At 50.4% G+C, this 15,553-nt stretch overlaps 1 protein-coding gene across 6 annotated transcripts in view; it reads left to right on the top strand.

Moving 5' to 3' along the window:
• The window catches only part of ASB1 (ankyrin repeat and SOCS box containing 1), a 30,742-nt gene that overhangs the window by 6,812 nt on the left and 8,377 nt on the right, over positions 1-15,553 (top strand). Inside the window, exon 5 of one of the 6 annotated variants that reach the window (XM_064433417.1) lies at positions 10,771-11,465. The exons of 4 other annotated variants lie outside the window; for them this stretch is intronic. In XM_064433417.1, the coding sequence (XP_064289487.1) occupies positions 10,771-10,880 (110 nt within the window). In that variant the 3' untranslated portion in view covers positions 10,881-11,465. Of the gene's footprint in view, positions 1-349; positions 10,037-10,770; positions 11,466-15,553 lie in introns of those variants that run through there. One more of the 6 variants, XM_064433416.1, reaches the window with a different exon arrangement.

Below are 15,553 nucleotides of genomic sequence, written 5' to 3'. Positions count from 1 at the left end.
TCCAAACACTCCTGGAGCTCTGGCAGCCTGGGGCTGTGCCCATTCCCTGGGGAGCCTGGACATTGCCCAACACCCTCTGAGGGAAGAACCTTTTCCTGAAATCCAACCTGGCACAGCTCCAGCCGCTCCCTCAGGTCCTGCTGTGGGCTTGGCAGTGATGGCTTCCATGGTCTCCAGCCCATCCTGCCTTCCAGCCTGCCCATGTGGTTGGAAATCTGCTCCAAGCCCAGGAGGTTTGACCTCCTCACCAGGCGGGATTTGTGCACGCTCAGCTGTCCCGCCCTGCCTCCGTGCTGCTGTTCTCCCTCCCTGTTTCCCCAGTAATCCTTCCCTGTGTTTTTCCTTGCAGGCCGCGCCCGGAGCCTCTTGTCTCTGTGCCGCATAGCTGTGCGGAGAATCCTTGGCAAATCCCGCCTGGATCTGATCCCCAGCCTTCCCATCCCAGACCCCATTAAACAATTTTTACTTCACGAACTCAGTTAAAGGGCGGCTGGCTGCTTTTGGGGATAGTTTGACTTGGTAGATGAGTGCCCTGACAGAGCCAGGTGCCAATCCTGCCTCTTTTTCCTTCATGGAGTGCACATAATTCCCCGCTCCTGTGGATTTTTGTTCTCCTCCAGATTTAGGGTGCAGTGATTCAGTGTCTTATCTCCTTGGGGAGAGGCTGCTAAACGTGTGTGGGTGTTGCTGGAGCAAATACAATATATCCTGTAGCTGTTGGCAGATGTGTAACCTCTGTTACTGATCTGTGTCACACACACACCTGGGGTCTCTGTGGCATTTCTGTGTGGGGAAAGTGTCCCTACTTTACTATTTTTCCCATCACAGAGGATAAACCCAGAAGTTCTACCTACATTTTACTTCATATGCCATGGTAAGACCAGAGAAAACTCACCCAGATCCACGAAACAGGTCTGTTTTGTTTGCACTGTGGAAAAGGGAGAAAAAAGGGGTTTATTTTGAGGAGTTGGGAGATTTCGTGCTTCTAATCATAGTGTTGCATCCAGCAGCCTGGGCTCCTTTGACTTCCAGTGCCTCTTCATGCCAAAACTCCCAGGAGAGTCATTCTACAGGGAGTCAGTGGCCTTTAGTTGGGATCTCAGGGCCAGCCGGTGATGTGCTCAGTGCAGAGGAATCATTGTCAAAACTCTAGAAGGGTAGAGATGATGGTGCCTCAGGATCTTGGGAAAAATCTCAGGTGATAAATGGTACTTGCTTTAACTTTTCCGATTCAAGTAAAGTCACTGTGTTATAAGTTTTAATTTTTTTGGATGATTTTTCTTTGCTAGCTCTTCTTCCTGTGCTCATCCAGCTGGCAAAGGTAATTTTCCAGATGTGACCTTAAAGACCAGAGAATCCCAGCTTGCTTTGGGTTGGGAAGGACCTTAAAGCTCACCTCCAAGGGCAGGGACACCTTCCACTATCCCAGGTTGCTCCAAGCCTTGTCCCTGTACCCTCTGGGTTTACCCCATAGGCCTCAACGCTGACTCCAAAACGTTCTTTTCCCAGAGGCATAAATAAATGCAAAAGCAAACCAAAGCAGAGGATATTTCCAGACCTTCTCCAGGTGAGGTGCAGGGGACGTGGAGCTGTGGGCAGGTGAGGAGGGGCAGTTCTGCACCATTCCCTTCCCAGGCCTACAGCTGGTTTTGGTTTTCCTGGCGCTGGCAGCGAGTCATGCACTGGCTTTATAGAGGTGTGAACATGCCTGGGAGATGCAAACAGGTTGTAAAGCCTCTTGGCACCTTGCTGGGGGATCCATAATGGTTTGCAGGAGCTCACCGTGCTCCTGAGCTCCAGTGTGGGGAGGCAGAAAGTGAGATGGACTGTGTTGAGAAAGTGCCACGGGAACAGTTTTTGGGGTTGGTTTTTCCCTGAGGATTTTTAGTTGGTTTGTAAATGGGACCCCCAGTTGGGGTAAAGGTGGTAGGATGGATGTGGGGAGAGCTAGAAGCACCCACAAGGATCATCAGTCCAGCTCCTGGCCCTGCAAAGACACCCCGACAATCCCAGCCTGTGCACCCCTGAGAGCATTGTCCAAATGCTCCTGCAGCTCTCTCAGCCTGGGCTGGGGCCATTCCCTGTTCCTGTGCTCAGCCCCCCTCTGGATGGTGGTTCCACCTGGAATGAACTGCAGTGAAATGCCTCAGTGGGAGTGTCAGAGGGTGGCCCAGAGAAATTGAGAGAATGGGCTCAGCTCAGTGCTTGATGTAAGTCTGGTCTGTAATTAAAGCTGAGCCTGTTACGTTAATTAGAGATCCCATCCAAAGCATTCCCCTGAGCATGGATCTCTCCAGGTGTAAGGATGTTTCTCCCAGCCCAGCAGCAAACCACCCTGAGGTTCATCAGTGGCTTGGAGATGTGCAGAACCAAGCTTTGGAGGGCCTGGATCATCCATCCAACTTCCATCTTCACTGAGGGACTTTGCCTCTGGAAAAGGCCAAACCTTTGGCTTGAGGGCCTGGAATGAGTCCAGCCTGGGGACAACTCACATGAAATTAAGCTGTAAGTGCACAGGATTCTGTTGGAATGAAGTCCCTGTGGAGATTGGTTGCTGAGGCTACTCAACCCAGCTTTGCCAAGCTGGTTTAATACACAGAGAATTTGGAATTGTCACTGTAGAGAGATAATTATCTTGAAATAAATTCAGGATATTCATAGACTTCATTGTCACGTCCTGTATGGCAAAAGCCTGCATTCTCTGCCTTACTCTGTCCTTTTAAACCCAGGAAACAATAGTCTTCCAGTATGGAATCTCAATAATTCATGCATTTCTATCCTTTCACATTATATAAACAGCATTTCTTTTTGCCTTAGCTTGGACTTCACCATTTTTCCTATGCAGTAAAGCATTCCCTTTTGTAAAGGTGTTTTTTCCCATGTTGTCCATAAGGTGTGCTCAGAAAATGTGAGTAAAAATTGAGTTTTGTGAAGCTGTGGGTGAGAAAATAAACATTCCTGCAGTGTACATCCCATCCATTGAAAAATGTCCATTATATTTGTGCAGTATATATAAAGTGTGTGTGGCCTGGCCTTGCTGGAAGCTGGAATGGACAGGATAAGAAGATTAGGCAAATGCTTGAAGAACCAAACCAGGTCTGAAATCAGCCAAGCTGCTCCAAAGCTGTCCTTTCACGCTTGCTTTTCTTGTCTTTGTTGCTGGGGGAGGATTTCCAGGGCATGGGATGCTGGTAGCTGGGATCCAAATACCATTTCCTGCTCATCCAGATATCTGGGATATAGCTGGGATCCAAATATCATCCTGCTCAAAGGGTGGGGGAAAGGCATCTGTTGGGTTGAAGTGGTTTTTTTTTTGGTTGGTTTTGGAGGTTTTGTTTGTTTGTTTGTTTCTTGTTTTTCAATCCCCGCAGTCAAGTAAAGCCCTTTTTAGCCCAACTTGAGTTACAGTACCTTTTTAGCCCTGCTTCTTCCAGTGGAGAGAACTGTGGCAGGACACAACAGAGGGGACAAAGTGCCACTTCCACAAGTGCCTGTTGGCTTTTCCCAGGGTCGAAATGGTTTGGGACAGCAGCAGGATCAGACCTGAGGGCAGGTGGGAGGTACCTGTGGTGAGCCTGAATCCACCTGCTGCCCAATAAAGAGCAGGATGGCTCTGGATTTGGGAAAGCCCGGATGCTGCCGGTCTCTCCCTGGGCTGTAGCCACTGGAGGGGGCCGGAGAACCGCGGTCCCTGCCTGGGGTTACAGGGACAGCGCCGGTGCCACTCCTGCCTTGCCCCTCCCGGGCCATGTTCAGGGCATCCTGAATTTTCTCCACCTTCACACCGGGCTGAAGAGGGCTCTTTAAACCTCTCATTTCTGCTCCTGCTCCCTCGGTCCCTCTGGAAATGCAGCTCTTCAGTTTGTCTTGGCATGCAAGGAGATGTAATTCCTCAAAATATTTTCTAGCTTTTTTATTTTGTGGCATTTTCACTGGAAAGCTCCCTACAAGCTTGAGCAGCAAGAGTTTCTGCCGGTTGCTCTGTTTTTCCTGAGGATTAGCATGTGTACCTGAGGATTTAGTCCATGCAGCTGCCTCCGGGCAAGGGCACAGTCCCTTTTTTAGGATTCCTGCTTTTTTCACTTGGGAAATGTTTGTCTGATCCTGTGCCAGTGCTTCCTCTGAAGGCAAAACCAGAGTTTTTCCTGAATTGGAAGAAAAGGATCAAATGGTCTGGAATTATGGTGATGAAAAACAAAGCCAAACAAGCCCTAATATTAAATTTTAACACTTCCACCCTCAATATTCTTCTAATTTGGAGCGTATCCCCCCTGCCTCTTCATGCATCTCCCCCCAGGCCACCCCAAATTGTTACCCACAAGTCAGTGACAACACCTCTGTGCTGCAGCTTGGAACTGGAGATTTATCCTCAAACAAGAGAGATCTGAGCTGCCAGTTTAGGGGCAATAAATGTGGAATTGTTTAAAGGAATTGCTTATTATTTACCTGTGCCCTCCAGGACAGACAAGCTGGGGTTTCTGGTCCCCTCTCACTGAATTTCCTGTGTGACAGACTCACCTGAGAGCCTGTCCTTGCTTTTATAACAGCATTGCAACATGTTCCTTGTTACTCACGCTCGTTAATCTCATTCTAAGATCTGCAGCAGTGAGGAAAATATTTCTTCTTGCACTGTGTGATGCCCAAATATTCACTCTGGGCTATGAGAGCTGACCAAATCTCTGGCAGTCTCAAAGCATTTCCTCTAGGATCTGTTGTTCCCACTCCCCAGGCGCTGCTGGGGAAGCCCCAAGTTATTTAACTTTTTATTGTTGTTGTTCCCCATCAGCTCCTCCAGCTTTGTCTTCGTTCCCAGAAGAGCTCTTTGTGACCCCTGCAACTTGCAACCCTGAAGAAAAAGAAAGAAGAGGGTTGTGGAAGAAAAAGAAGGAAAAGGTTCTGGCTGCCCCATCCCTGGAGGTGTTCCAGGCTTGGTTTGACAAGGCTTGGAGCAGCCTGGGATGGTGGAAGTTGTCCCTGCTCATGGCAGGGGATGGAATGGGATGGGCTTTAAGGTCCCTTCCCACCCAAACTTTCTGGGATTCCATGGAGAGGGCAGAGGCTGCCCAAGCCCTCCCAGCCCTGCACAGTGAGAGGAGGCTGCAGCCCCCAGGGAGCTCATCCTCCCACCTGCATCCAGCACCTTTCCCATCCTCCCACCTGCATCCAGCACCTTTCCCATCCTCCCACCTGCATCCAGAACCTTTCCTATCCTCCCACCTGCATCCAGAACCTTTCCCATTCCCTCACCTGCATCCAGCACCTTTCCCATTTTTCCCTCTTCATCCTGCACTTCTCCCCCCAGCCCACATGTGCTGCTCAGTGTTCCACCTCTTGTCACTTGTTTTGCTGGTTCCCCTTGTTCGTGCCTGGGAGAGGGCTGCAGTGTGCTGTTGTTTACAGAAAGTGCTCTTTGTTTCCCTGGCCTGGAGCATCTGGTGTTTGTGAGAGGCACGGCACAGCTTTCCAGCAGAAACTCAGCCAGCCCCAGCGTGCCTGGCCAGGAGTCCACGTGTGCCACCACGGCCTTGCTCCTAAAAAGGGTCTAAAAACTCCAAAGTGAGACGAGCCAGGCTGGACAGGGCTTGGAGCAGCCTCGTGGAAGGTGTCCCTGCTCATGGCAGGGTGCGGAACAGGACGGGTTTTAAGACCTTTTCCAACCCAAAGCGCTCTGTGATTCCACAATCCAGCACGGAGAGATAAATGAAGGCAGGATGGGTAGGATGGAGCAGGAGAGCTTTGTTGATTTATGGCTCCAGCCATTCCCCCCAAGGCATCAGGATGATGGACGATCTGTGCACGCTCCCCTCCCCGTGGCACAGGCTGTCCAGGAGCTTTCCAAACATACCAGGGTGAGGTGATGCTTGCAGACACGGCATTCCCGCTGATGGCGCCTTTCCACAATCAGCTGAAAGCTGCTCGGGGAATTTGGGAAGCTGGGCTCCAGCCATGATCTGCTTGGCCAACCCTGCACTTGCCTTTCATTTTAATAATTTGGCGACATCCATTTATTTTAACGTTTCGCAAAGCGGGGCCTGCGTTTCCTCAGAGAAAATGAGAGTTGAAGGATGGTAAAATGCCTCCATAAATTGGAAGTTAAATTAAGAAACAGCTTTTAGAGCACTGAGTGCTGTAAGCCCCACGTTGTGGTGTCACTCACGGCATTGTGAGCCTGTGGTACCCGTTGGAGGCATGGGAGATTTAGGAGGCACATGGAGTGGGCTGGATTGTTTGGTGAGTGTTTCTGAGCCTGCTTTTGTTTGCAGTTGGAATGTATTCATGGGTTCACCCCTTGTTTTGCTTCCCACAAGATGCAGTTTTTACCAAAAATTTCTTTTTTTAGGAGGATAATTTTAGCTATTGAGCATTTGATATCAGTGTGGGAGCAGCTCCTGGAAGTTTTATCCTTTTGATCCTGTCTTTACACAGGGAGTGTTTACAGGGTCCTGGAGTTACAGGACAGGATGGAATGGCTTCCCACTGCCAGAGGGCAGGGATAGATGGCATATTGGGAAGGAATTCTTCCCTGTGAGGGTGGGGAGGCCCTGAGGTTGCTCAGAGAAGCTGTGGCTGCCTCATCCCTGATGTGTCCAAGGGCAGGCTGGACAGGGCTTGGAGCACCCTGAGGTACTGGAAGATGCCCATGGCACCTGGACATTCACCTCCAGGTCCATCTTACTGAGCTGGAAAGGAATTTGGCTTTGTACTAAATAGATTGTAAGACTGTTGTCTGAAGGTGTTCAAGGCTTTACCTTCACCCAAGCAACCAATAAATCTTATAAATACCATTAGGCAAGCAGAAATGCCCAGCTGTCCTAAGTTCCATTTCGTATCAGGTCCTTTAATTACCAACCTCCATTAGTGCAACCTTTCTCCAAGCTGAAGCATTACGGAATCCCAGAGGGAAGGTCCCTTCCAGCCCATCTGGCCCCATCCCTTGCCATGGGCCATCGCTCCAGCCGAGCTGGGGCCAGCTGTGGGATCTGACAACTCAGAGCTATTTTTAACCCAGCAGCCCGAGACAGTGTCTGGTCCCTCTTGCTGGGAGTTGTTCTTGCTGGGTGTTCAGCAGTCTTTGGGCTGGATCCATCAGCTTTCAGCTCAGTGATAACCCGGGATATTTCATGCCCCGTGAACCGTGGAGGATGCAGAGATGTCAGCAGAAGCCCTTGTGCCAATGCAAACAAGGTCAGGAAGTTTTATTGTTCCCATTGCTGGGAACCTTGTTCCTCTTCCCTCTGTGGATGTGTCTGTGCATCAAGAGAGGCCAAAAGGTGCAGGTAAACATAAATCCATATTTCTGTGCTATCCAAAGACAAAAAATAGGAGAATTAGAGATTATTTGTGCATTCAGACTCCTGGAACTCTGTGTGGCTGTGAACAGCTGCAGGTTTGTGCTTGGTTCCCACAAGAGAACATTCAAAATGCCACAGAGTCATGGTGAGAATGCATCATGCCCACTCTGAACCAGCACAGAATTCACTGGGAAGCCTTGGCTGGACTTTCACTTTGGTTCCCGATTATGGTGTCCATGCAGCTAAAGGAAAAACTCTTCCCCCAGAGAGTGCTGGGCACTGACCAGGCTCCCCCAGGGAAAGGGCACAGCCCCAAGGCTGCCAGAGCTCCAGGAGCATTTGGACAATGCTCTCAGGGATGCACAGGGTGGGATTGTTGGGCCAGGAGCTGGACTTGGTGATCCTTGTGGGTCCCTTCCAGCTCTAGAGATTCCATGGTTCTTTTCCCTGGCATGAAAAGCGCTCTCCCAGCTTTGAAGTGCCCGATCTGGTTAGCAGGGGTCAGATGTTGGAACGTAACTGAGGATATTGCATGGGCTGATTAAATCAAGGCATCTGGCATGGACGTCCTCCTGCAGATAGGTTTCCATGGAAAACAGTTCCCATGCCATGAATGTCATCTGGGGATTAGATTACAAATCAGATGGATCTCATGGGCTTCCTGAGACCACCGCTCCTCCCAGATGGAAGTGGTTCCACAGCCCAGAGTACTGCTCAGGGGTCAGGCCCTTGGCTCCCTCCTCCTGACGGGATTCCCGATGTTCCTGTGCAGGTGACTCCACCAGTGCATCAGCATTTTGCCTTCCCAGTGTCCGAAGCTGCCTCTTGGCCTCCTCTGCATCCCACACGGGGGATGGAGCAATGAGCTCCCCAGCTTGACGTGGCTCGGATCCCACGGGAACATCTAAGCCTGGGCGCAGCCAGGCCCGTTTTCTCCTTGAACTCCGGGTTTTTCCATCACATCTCCGTGCCCAGACTCCCCGAGCCCGAGCTGGTTGCCGTGGATGAGTGCCACGTCTGGTGGCTGTGATTCACCCCGGCGTGCGGGAAGTCCAACCCAGCGATTCATTTCCCTGCAGCTGCCGAGCACTGACGTTGGTTTAGCCCCGCTGGGGACAGGGAGAGAGGATTTTTCACCAAACGGCCCCAAATGCTGAAGCCCCTACGTGTTTCAGCTCTTACTCACCCTCTCCTAACAGCAGAAGTGGCTGCTCTAAGGATGGGTCAGAGCCTCCCTTCGTGCAAGGTGACGTCGCCCGCTGGAGAAGCCAAACCAGTTTGTACCAGGAGATTTTAATTGGTTCAGGACTTCCAAAGCCCAGTGAGAAACTGGACCTGGGCAAACTTTATTGCTGCACCTTTCACTCTTGATTTTTGCCCCTCTGTTCACCTGCAGAGTTGACAAGGAGCCGTGGATTGTGGGCACTGCATGTTCTGAGTGGCCTGGATGCAGCAGGTGCCAAAGCAGTGCTGAGAGCCCCACACTGCAGCACAGAGCCAGGGGACAGAGGGGCCCGGGGCTTTTGGGGTCTCCAGGCAGATGAGGGACAGGCAGAACTTGATTTTTGGGTATGTTGTGGCTCATGGGACTCGTGTCAGGCTGCAACTCAGCAGGAGCCGGTCTCTTGCTGGTGCTGCCAAGATCCAGGAGTTAATTCTTATTCCATGAGAAGGCCAGAGCTTGCATCCAGCCGGTTCCCTGGGGTGCAGGGAAAGAAACGCTCTGAGAAATAAACACAGACACAAACAAACACCAGACTTGGCGTGCGGCTTCGCAGGCAATGGGAATATCTTTTAGATTCCTGCAGAGGTAATTGGCCTGCAAGGAAGCTTCCCTGCTCTGCCCTTTGGCTCCTGGGGAGGCTCTGCTTGCCAAAATGCTTTGTGGTCCCTTGAGTCGTGCCTGGGCTGGACTCTGTTCTTCTGCCCAGCCCAACCCAGCCCAGCGCTGTCCCGCGTGCTCGCCCTGTTCCTGGTCTAACCTATTCCCAGGGATGTGCTCTGAGCCTCCTTCCCAGGAGCCCCACCCTCTTGTCGTGCATTTTATTCCCATTCTTGGTGCTCCTCACAAAAAAGCTTCCCCAAATCTCCCTTGCTCCTGCTGAGGCTGTCCTTTCTGCAGGGTCTTTCCTGTGTTGCTGGGGCAGGATCTGATCCCACCTGGCTCTTCTCTCCCAAGCCTTTGTTTACATTTCTCCATACCTTCCTAGAAATCCCAGCCCAAATCCCTGATCTTACCTGCACTGAATAATGCACCAGAGCCTGGATGCTTTACCCCCTCTGCAAGGTGAACATGCCAGTGTTTTCAGAATTAATGGGATTGTAGAGAATCCCACACCTGACAAACCCCATCTTTCTGAGCTGCTTTCACCCCACCCACCTTCCTTTGGGTTTCTGCATCTTTGCAACTGTTTCTGGAGTCCTAAAATGCTGCCAAATTTTCTCCTGGATCAAGAGGGAGAGGAACTTTGCTCCGTAGCCCCCAAATTGCAGGATGGAAGCAGGTGGAGCTCAGCAGGGCTCTGTCATTCCATGTGGGAATGACAGAGGAAGCATCCCTGGCGTGTGGTGGGCTGGGTGCTATTGGAGCTCATTTCAAAATCCCATTTCCAGTGTAAATGGAAGCTTGACCAAGAAAAATGGATTTTTAAGTGGGAATAAAAAGCATTGAGCTGTGCAGAGTCTAATAAATACTCACTTTGGGAAACCAGTGGCTGGTTTGCAGCTTAGGCTGGAGATGCTTTCATCATTCACCCACAGTGAAAGGAAGTTTAATTCTCAGGGATTCTCCTTCAGGCAGGGACAGTTTTCCTCAGGATCCTCTCTGCATCCCCAAAGCTTGACCTTGCTTCATGCCAAGCAGGGAAAGTGACACCCTATGGTTTTTGAATCACAAATGGAAAATCCATATTGTTTTGGAATAAACAGTGCTGGCCATTAGAGAGTCTATTTGGTTACCATTTGGTTACAACTGCATAAGGAACAGCTCCAGTGGAAAAAAAAAAGAAGAAAAAAAAGAGGCAGCAGTAACAGTCAATCGTCACTTTTTTTTTTTCCCTCTGCCTGGAAAACTTGGAATTTTATGGCCTATGAGCCACAAATTAGAATTGCAGGCAACAGATAAAGCTTGGCTATAAATCCAGCTAATGCCAGTGCCTGCTGGCAGCTACAAGGCGGAGTTTGTTAAAGTGCCCCTGTCAGAATGGGCCTGAACAGGATCTTTCCCTCCAGCCAGGATCACTAGGTGGGTCTGGATCCCTTTGGAAGAACGGAGCATCCCTGCTGCAGCAGGCAAGCCCTGTCCCCTGGGCAGGGACAAAAGAGGAGGCTGCTGCTCCTGTGGTCAGCACCTGCCATCCCCAAGGCTCCTTCAGCCTTTCCCCCAAAACTGTCCTTTTCCTTCCTTCCTCAGGAAAGAGGATTTCATGGCCATGTCTCCAGAAGATGATTCCCTGTTCCTGTTTGTCCTTCCTCACAGGAAATGGTCCCTTCTCTCTGGCTGTGGCTGCACTCCCAGCTCTCTCTCCCACCACACTGCCAGAGCAGGACACTGCCCTCTCCGAGTTCAATCTGCAGGGGCCAGGATGAGGTCTCAGGATGGAAAAAAATGCTCCAGACATCCCAGACTGGAGTGAATTGCTCAAAGATGTCACCACTTTAGGGCTGGTGAGCTGGGCTGCCAAGTCTCTCAGCGCTGCTCCAGAAGGATCCGGGACCTCTGGCACTTCTGTCTGGAGCAACCCAGGGCAGCTCCATGCACGGCGCTCCCATCTTCAGGAAGGAACCCAAAAAGTCGCAGCTTGGGTGTTTCAGTGCCCACCCATGGTGTTAGTTCATGGCTAGGGCTGCTTCCAACAGGAAACAGGAACAGCCTCAGGCCGTGGCTGCTCTTCCAGGAGCCAAGAGAGGGCAGGAATGGCTGTGCCACCATTCGGGATGTCTGGGACATCAAATCTGGGACTTTGTGAGGTCTCGGTCTGAGTTGGTGCAAGGCCACGCTCTGAGCAGCAGAGAGAGTTTGGGCTTTTCCATTCCTGCTTTTGGGCACTTTCAGGGGTCCTTAAATGTCTGAGGTGCCAGGGGAATGTGTGTTCCTAAATCACTGATGGACATTGGGAAGACCTGTCACCTCTCCAGCCATCAGGACAATTGTCTGAGCTGATGGTTTTGTTGTTGACCATGCAGGGGGGCTTTGGACAAAGGCCTCGAGTGTCAGGACACAGGGAATGGCTTCCCACTGCCAGAGGGCAGGGATGGATGGGATATTGGGAAGGAATTCTTCCCTGGGAGGGTGGGCAGGCCCTGGCACAGGGTGCCCAGAGCAGCTGTGGCTGCCCCTGGATCCCTGGAAGTGTTCAAGGCCAGGTTGGACACTGGGGCTTGGAGCAGCCTGGGATGGTGGAAGGTGTCCCTGCCAGGGCAGGGGTGGGATGGGATGAGCTTTAAGGTCCCTTCCATCCCAAACCACTCTGGGATTCTGTGTTTGGTGTGTGCAGTCCTGCTGGTTTGTCCTGAAGGGCAGCAGCATCTTTGCCCAGCTTTGGGAGTCTGCAGAATAATTTTCCTTGGATATTCACAGACAGCAGACGAGGATGCCAGGGAGCATGAGGGGAACCTTGAGCCCTCACATCCTGCCTTGGGCTTGTCAAGCCACCAGTTCTGTTGCTCACCAGCACTCCTGGACTCCTGACATCCCTTTCAGATTGAAGACAGAACTTCCAGGGGGCCAGAGCCATTTCAGAGCAGCCCAGAATCATTCTCAAATCGATTTACTTACAAAAAATGAGAAAGAAATGTGCTTTTTCCCCTTGTTTTCCATGCCAGCATCATTGATGGAGTATGGTGTACAGGGAAATGTATTTCCTAAACCACCAGGATATCTTTAATTTTTTTTTTTTTTTAATTAGAGTAATTCCTGGACAGCACCCAGGATTTGAAAGACAGATTTAGGAATAAAATCCACACAGGGCCCACAGTGATAAGACCGGTTTTGCTGGTTGACTTGGGAACTAATGCACTGCATGCCAATTATACACATTTCTTCTCCTTTTTTTTTCTTTATTCCCATTAACCATCACCATTAGCATTTGGACTCAAACAAACAAACAAATAAGCCCATTTAAATCCTGGATATTTTTTTCCCGTCCCTCCAACCATGAATAATTACAAAATAATCACCAAAATCTGGTTTCGTTCGGCAAACGTTTCCAGGTTTTGTTTTCTTTTTCAATAATCCTGGGTTCCAGCAGCCCCACCACCCCCTTGCTTTTATTTTTTGGGAGGCAATTTCAGCTGGTCACATTCCCTGATGCCTGGCACAGCACGATCAGGGAGCATGTGAGCTTTTTTTAATGTATTTCATCTTGACAGGGAACCTTTTCCCTGCCTTTCCTCATGGCCTGAGCACGCAACTTTTCCGAGAACGCGGCCCCAAAATCCAGCCCTGCTGCAAAAATGGCAACATCTGCTGGCAAAGCAAGTTTGCTCCCACTTAAAATGCTGGCAGGACCTAAGAGGGCCTTAAAAAAATTCCTTTAATTGGGCTAATTGCATGTGGTTGGAGCCATGTTAAAGCTCAGCTCTGAGTTCAGTGTTTGGTTTATGTGGTTTGGGGTGACGTGAGTTCAGGAAAAAACCTACCCTGCTTACCTGGTTTCCTTTTTCTTCCCCCCCCCACCCCCTCTTTTTTTTTTTTTTTTTGTGCTTCAGTTTCACCCCAAAGAGGAGGCAAAATTTGCTTCGTTTTGAGCTCAAGTGGGAAACAACCTGAATTTCATCTTGTTTTTACTCAGTGGGATAAATCCCCTTGGATTGTTTAATTGATGTCCTGTGTAACAGCACTTGCTGTGGAGGGCAAGGAAAGCTTCTGGCAGAGCAGGCAGGAATATCAAACTCAAACAAATAAAGGAATTTTCACCCAGTTGCACTGTGCTGCCTTTCTGTGGAGGCAGGAGCCTGCCTTGTGTCAGACCCCAGGTGCCCAAAATGAAGGTTTTCCTTGTTTTATTATTGGAAAACCCAGTGGTGCCTTAAGATATCATCGTGCTGCTCGATCCAGGGAAGGTGGGAGGGGGTCCCAACACAGGCTGTGTTATTTCATTGCTGAAAGCACTTCCCTGTCTCTAGGAAGCCTGTTGGGAATAACATCACTTGGCTTGTGCTCCTTTGGCAAGGACGTTATTTTCCCATCAATCCCTTTAAAATGGTTTAGGATTTTTCCCCGAGATGCTGCTTGCTAATTTTGTGTAAGGACACACACACAGAGGCAGGAGAAAAGGTGGAGGTCTGGGAGGAGGGAAGGTGGGGAGTTCTGGGGAACTGAGGGAGGGATGTGGGTTGGGAATGTTGCACAGTCTCAGGTTTGAAGGAGAGGAGACAGAGTGCCAGTACCACAGAGGAGAAGGAATATCTGTCAGGCTCAGGAATACCTATTGCTTCTTCCAGACTCTTTTTCCTTGTCCCTTCCTTTTTTTTTTTCCTTGCTGGGACCTCAGGTCTTCCCTTGGTTCCTGGGGCTCCAAAAGGGAACCCTGGGCTGATCCCAAATGGGGGAGGCTTGTTCAGGAGATCCTTCTTGCTCTAACGTGGATGTCCCACTCTAGAGGCTGCCAGATCCCAGCTTTTCAGGGAGTAAAAATTGTATTTTAACATTTCTGAGATGCTGGGGTTCTCCTTGTGTTGTGTGAGGTCTCCTCTTGTTTCCTTGCTGGAACCTCTCTTGGTTCCTGGGGCTCTGAAGGTGAACCCTTGGCTGGGCCCAGATGTGGGAGGTGGGATCTAGCCAAGAGATCCCTCGTGTTCAAACATGGATACCCCGCTGCAGGAGGCTGCCAGATCCCAGCTTTAGAAGGAGAAAAATTGCATTTTAACCTTCCTGGGTCGTTAGGGATCTCCCTGTGTCCTACCAGGCACATGGAAGAGGAGAGGAAACATTTATGGGACAAAACCTACTCAGGGATGTATTTCAAGATGCTTTCTGTGAATCCCAGTCCCTGGGTACCCAAGTTTTTATTTTCCATGGATTTACCTCATTAACAGTGCTGTGAGAAGGTGCTCCTGGAAAGAGAGGAAGGCTGAATTAAATGACGATCGAAGCCTTGCAGCCAACGTGGGAACGAGGCCAGTGTCTGGAAGGGAAAGTATTATTAATAATTATAGGAAGAAGATGGCCAAAGTCAGAAACATGTTCCGAACTCCTCCAGAAATAGTACAAAAGAGGTGCCAAAGCCAACAAGTGAAGTAAAGATTTGAGGGCAGGGCAAAGTGCTGAGGGAAATTAAAAGAGTGAGAGGAGTCTCAGACAGTGACACTGTGGCCTCACGAGCTGAGCTGCTCTCTGGGCTCAGGAGGATCAGGAGGTGACTCTGGCCTTCAGGAAGGTGAGCAGCCAGTGAGATGTTTGTCCTGAGATGGCAGCCCCAGCCCTGCCTGCCAGAGGTGACAAATGGGGGGACAAACCCTTCAGTCCTGTAGAATGATGGCTCTTCTCTCTTGTTTTTGCTGCTCTGGAGTGAGCTGGGGGCATCTGGGGTGCTCTGGTTGCCTTTTCACCTTTAGAAAGCATGAAGGTTTTGGAACAGGCTTTAAGTACAGATACATCCCTAATTTCTGCTTTAAAAATTAAAAAAGCCCCTATTGATTGATGCTGGTGCCCCAGGCAGCCACAGTGCCAAGTTCCCAGCTCCCATTTATCTTCCTTCTGGAGCATTCCGAGTTCCTCAGCTGTACTCTGTTCAATCCCTGGCTTTGGGAGGGAAGGAAGGAACACTGACCACACACAGGCTCCAGGCTGCCCTGGAGAGCCACGGGAGCTTCCCAGCCACCAGCACCGACCCCTCGGGCAGCCAGGGGCAGGGACAGCTGTGCAAACAGAGGGACACCTGTGCAGGGAAGGCCAGGGCAACCAGAGACATCCCTGGCTCCAGAGCTGGCTCCCTGAACCTGCCCCTCTCCTTTGATCTTCACCCCAGCAGCTTCTGTTGCTCCACTTCACCCCACGTTTGTTTCCTCCCTCTTCAGTCCTGAGCCTGATCTCTGTTCCACCTTGGAACTTTCAAAGGCGTCTGAGTGTGTATCTTTCCTCCAGACACTCAGCATTCCCCAAGAGGCTTTTCTTTTCCCCATCCCCTGGGGACCAAACTAGGAGGCAGAGCCACCACTTTTCCTGTATTTTCCTGCATTTTCCTGCATTTTCCTGCATTTTCCTGCATTTTCCTGCATTTTCCTGCATTTTGCCTGTTTCCAGCTCTATTTTCTCACCT

This window comes from Passer domesticus, chromosome 10 (genome assembly GCF_036417665.1).
Source record: "Passer domesticus isolate bPasDom1 chromosome 10, bPasDom1.hap1, whole genome shotgun sequence".
NCBI classification, from domain to species: Eukaryota; Metazoa; Chordata; class Aves; order Passeriformes; family Passeridae; genus Passer; species Passer domesticus.
Note: the sequence above shows the minus strand (reverse complement) of the source record. Positions and strands in the feature narration are given on the sequence as shown.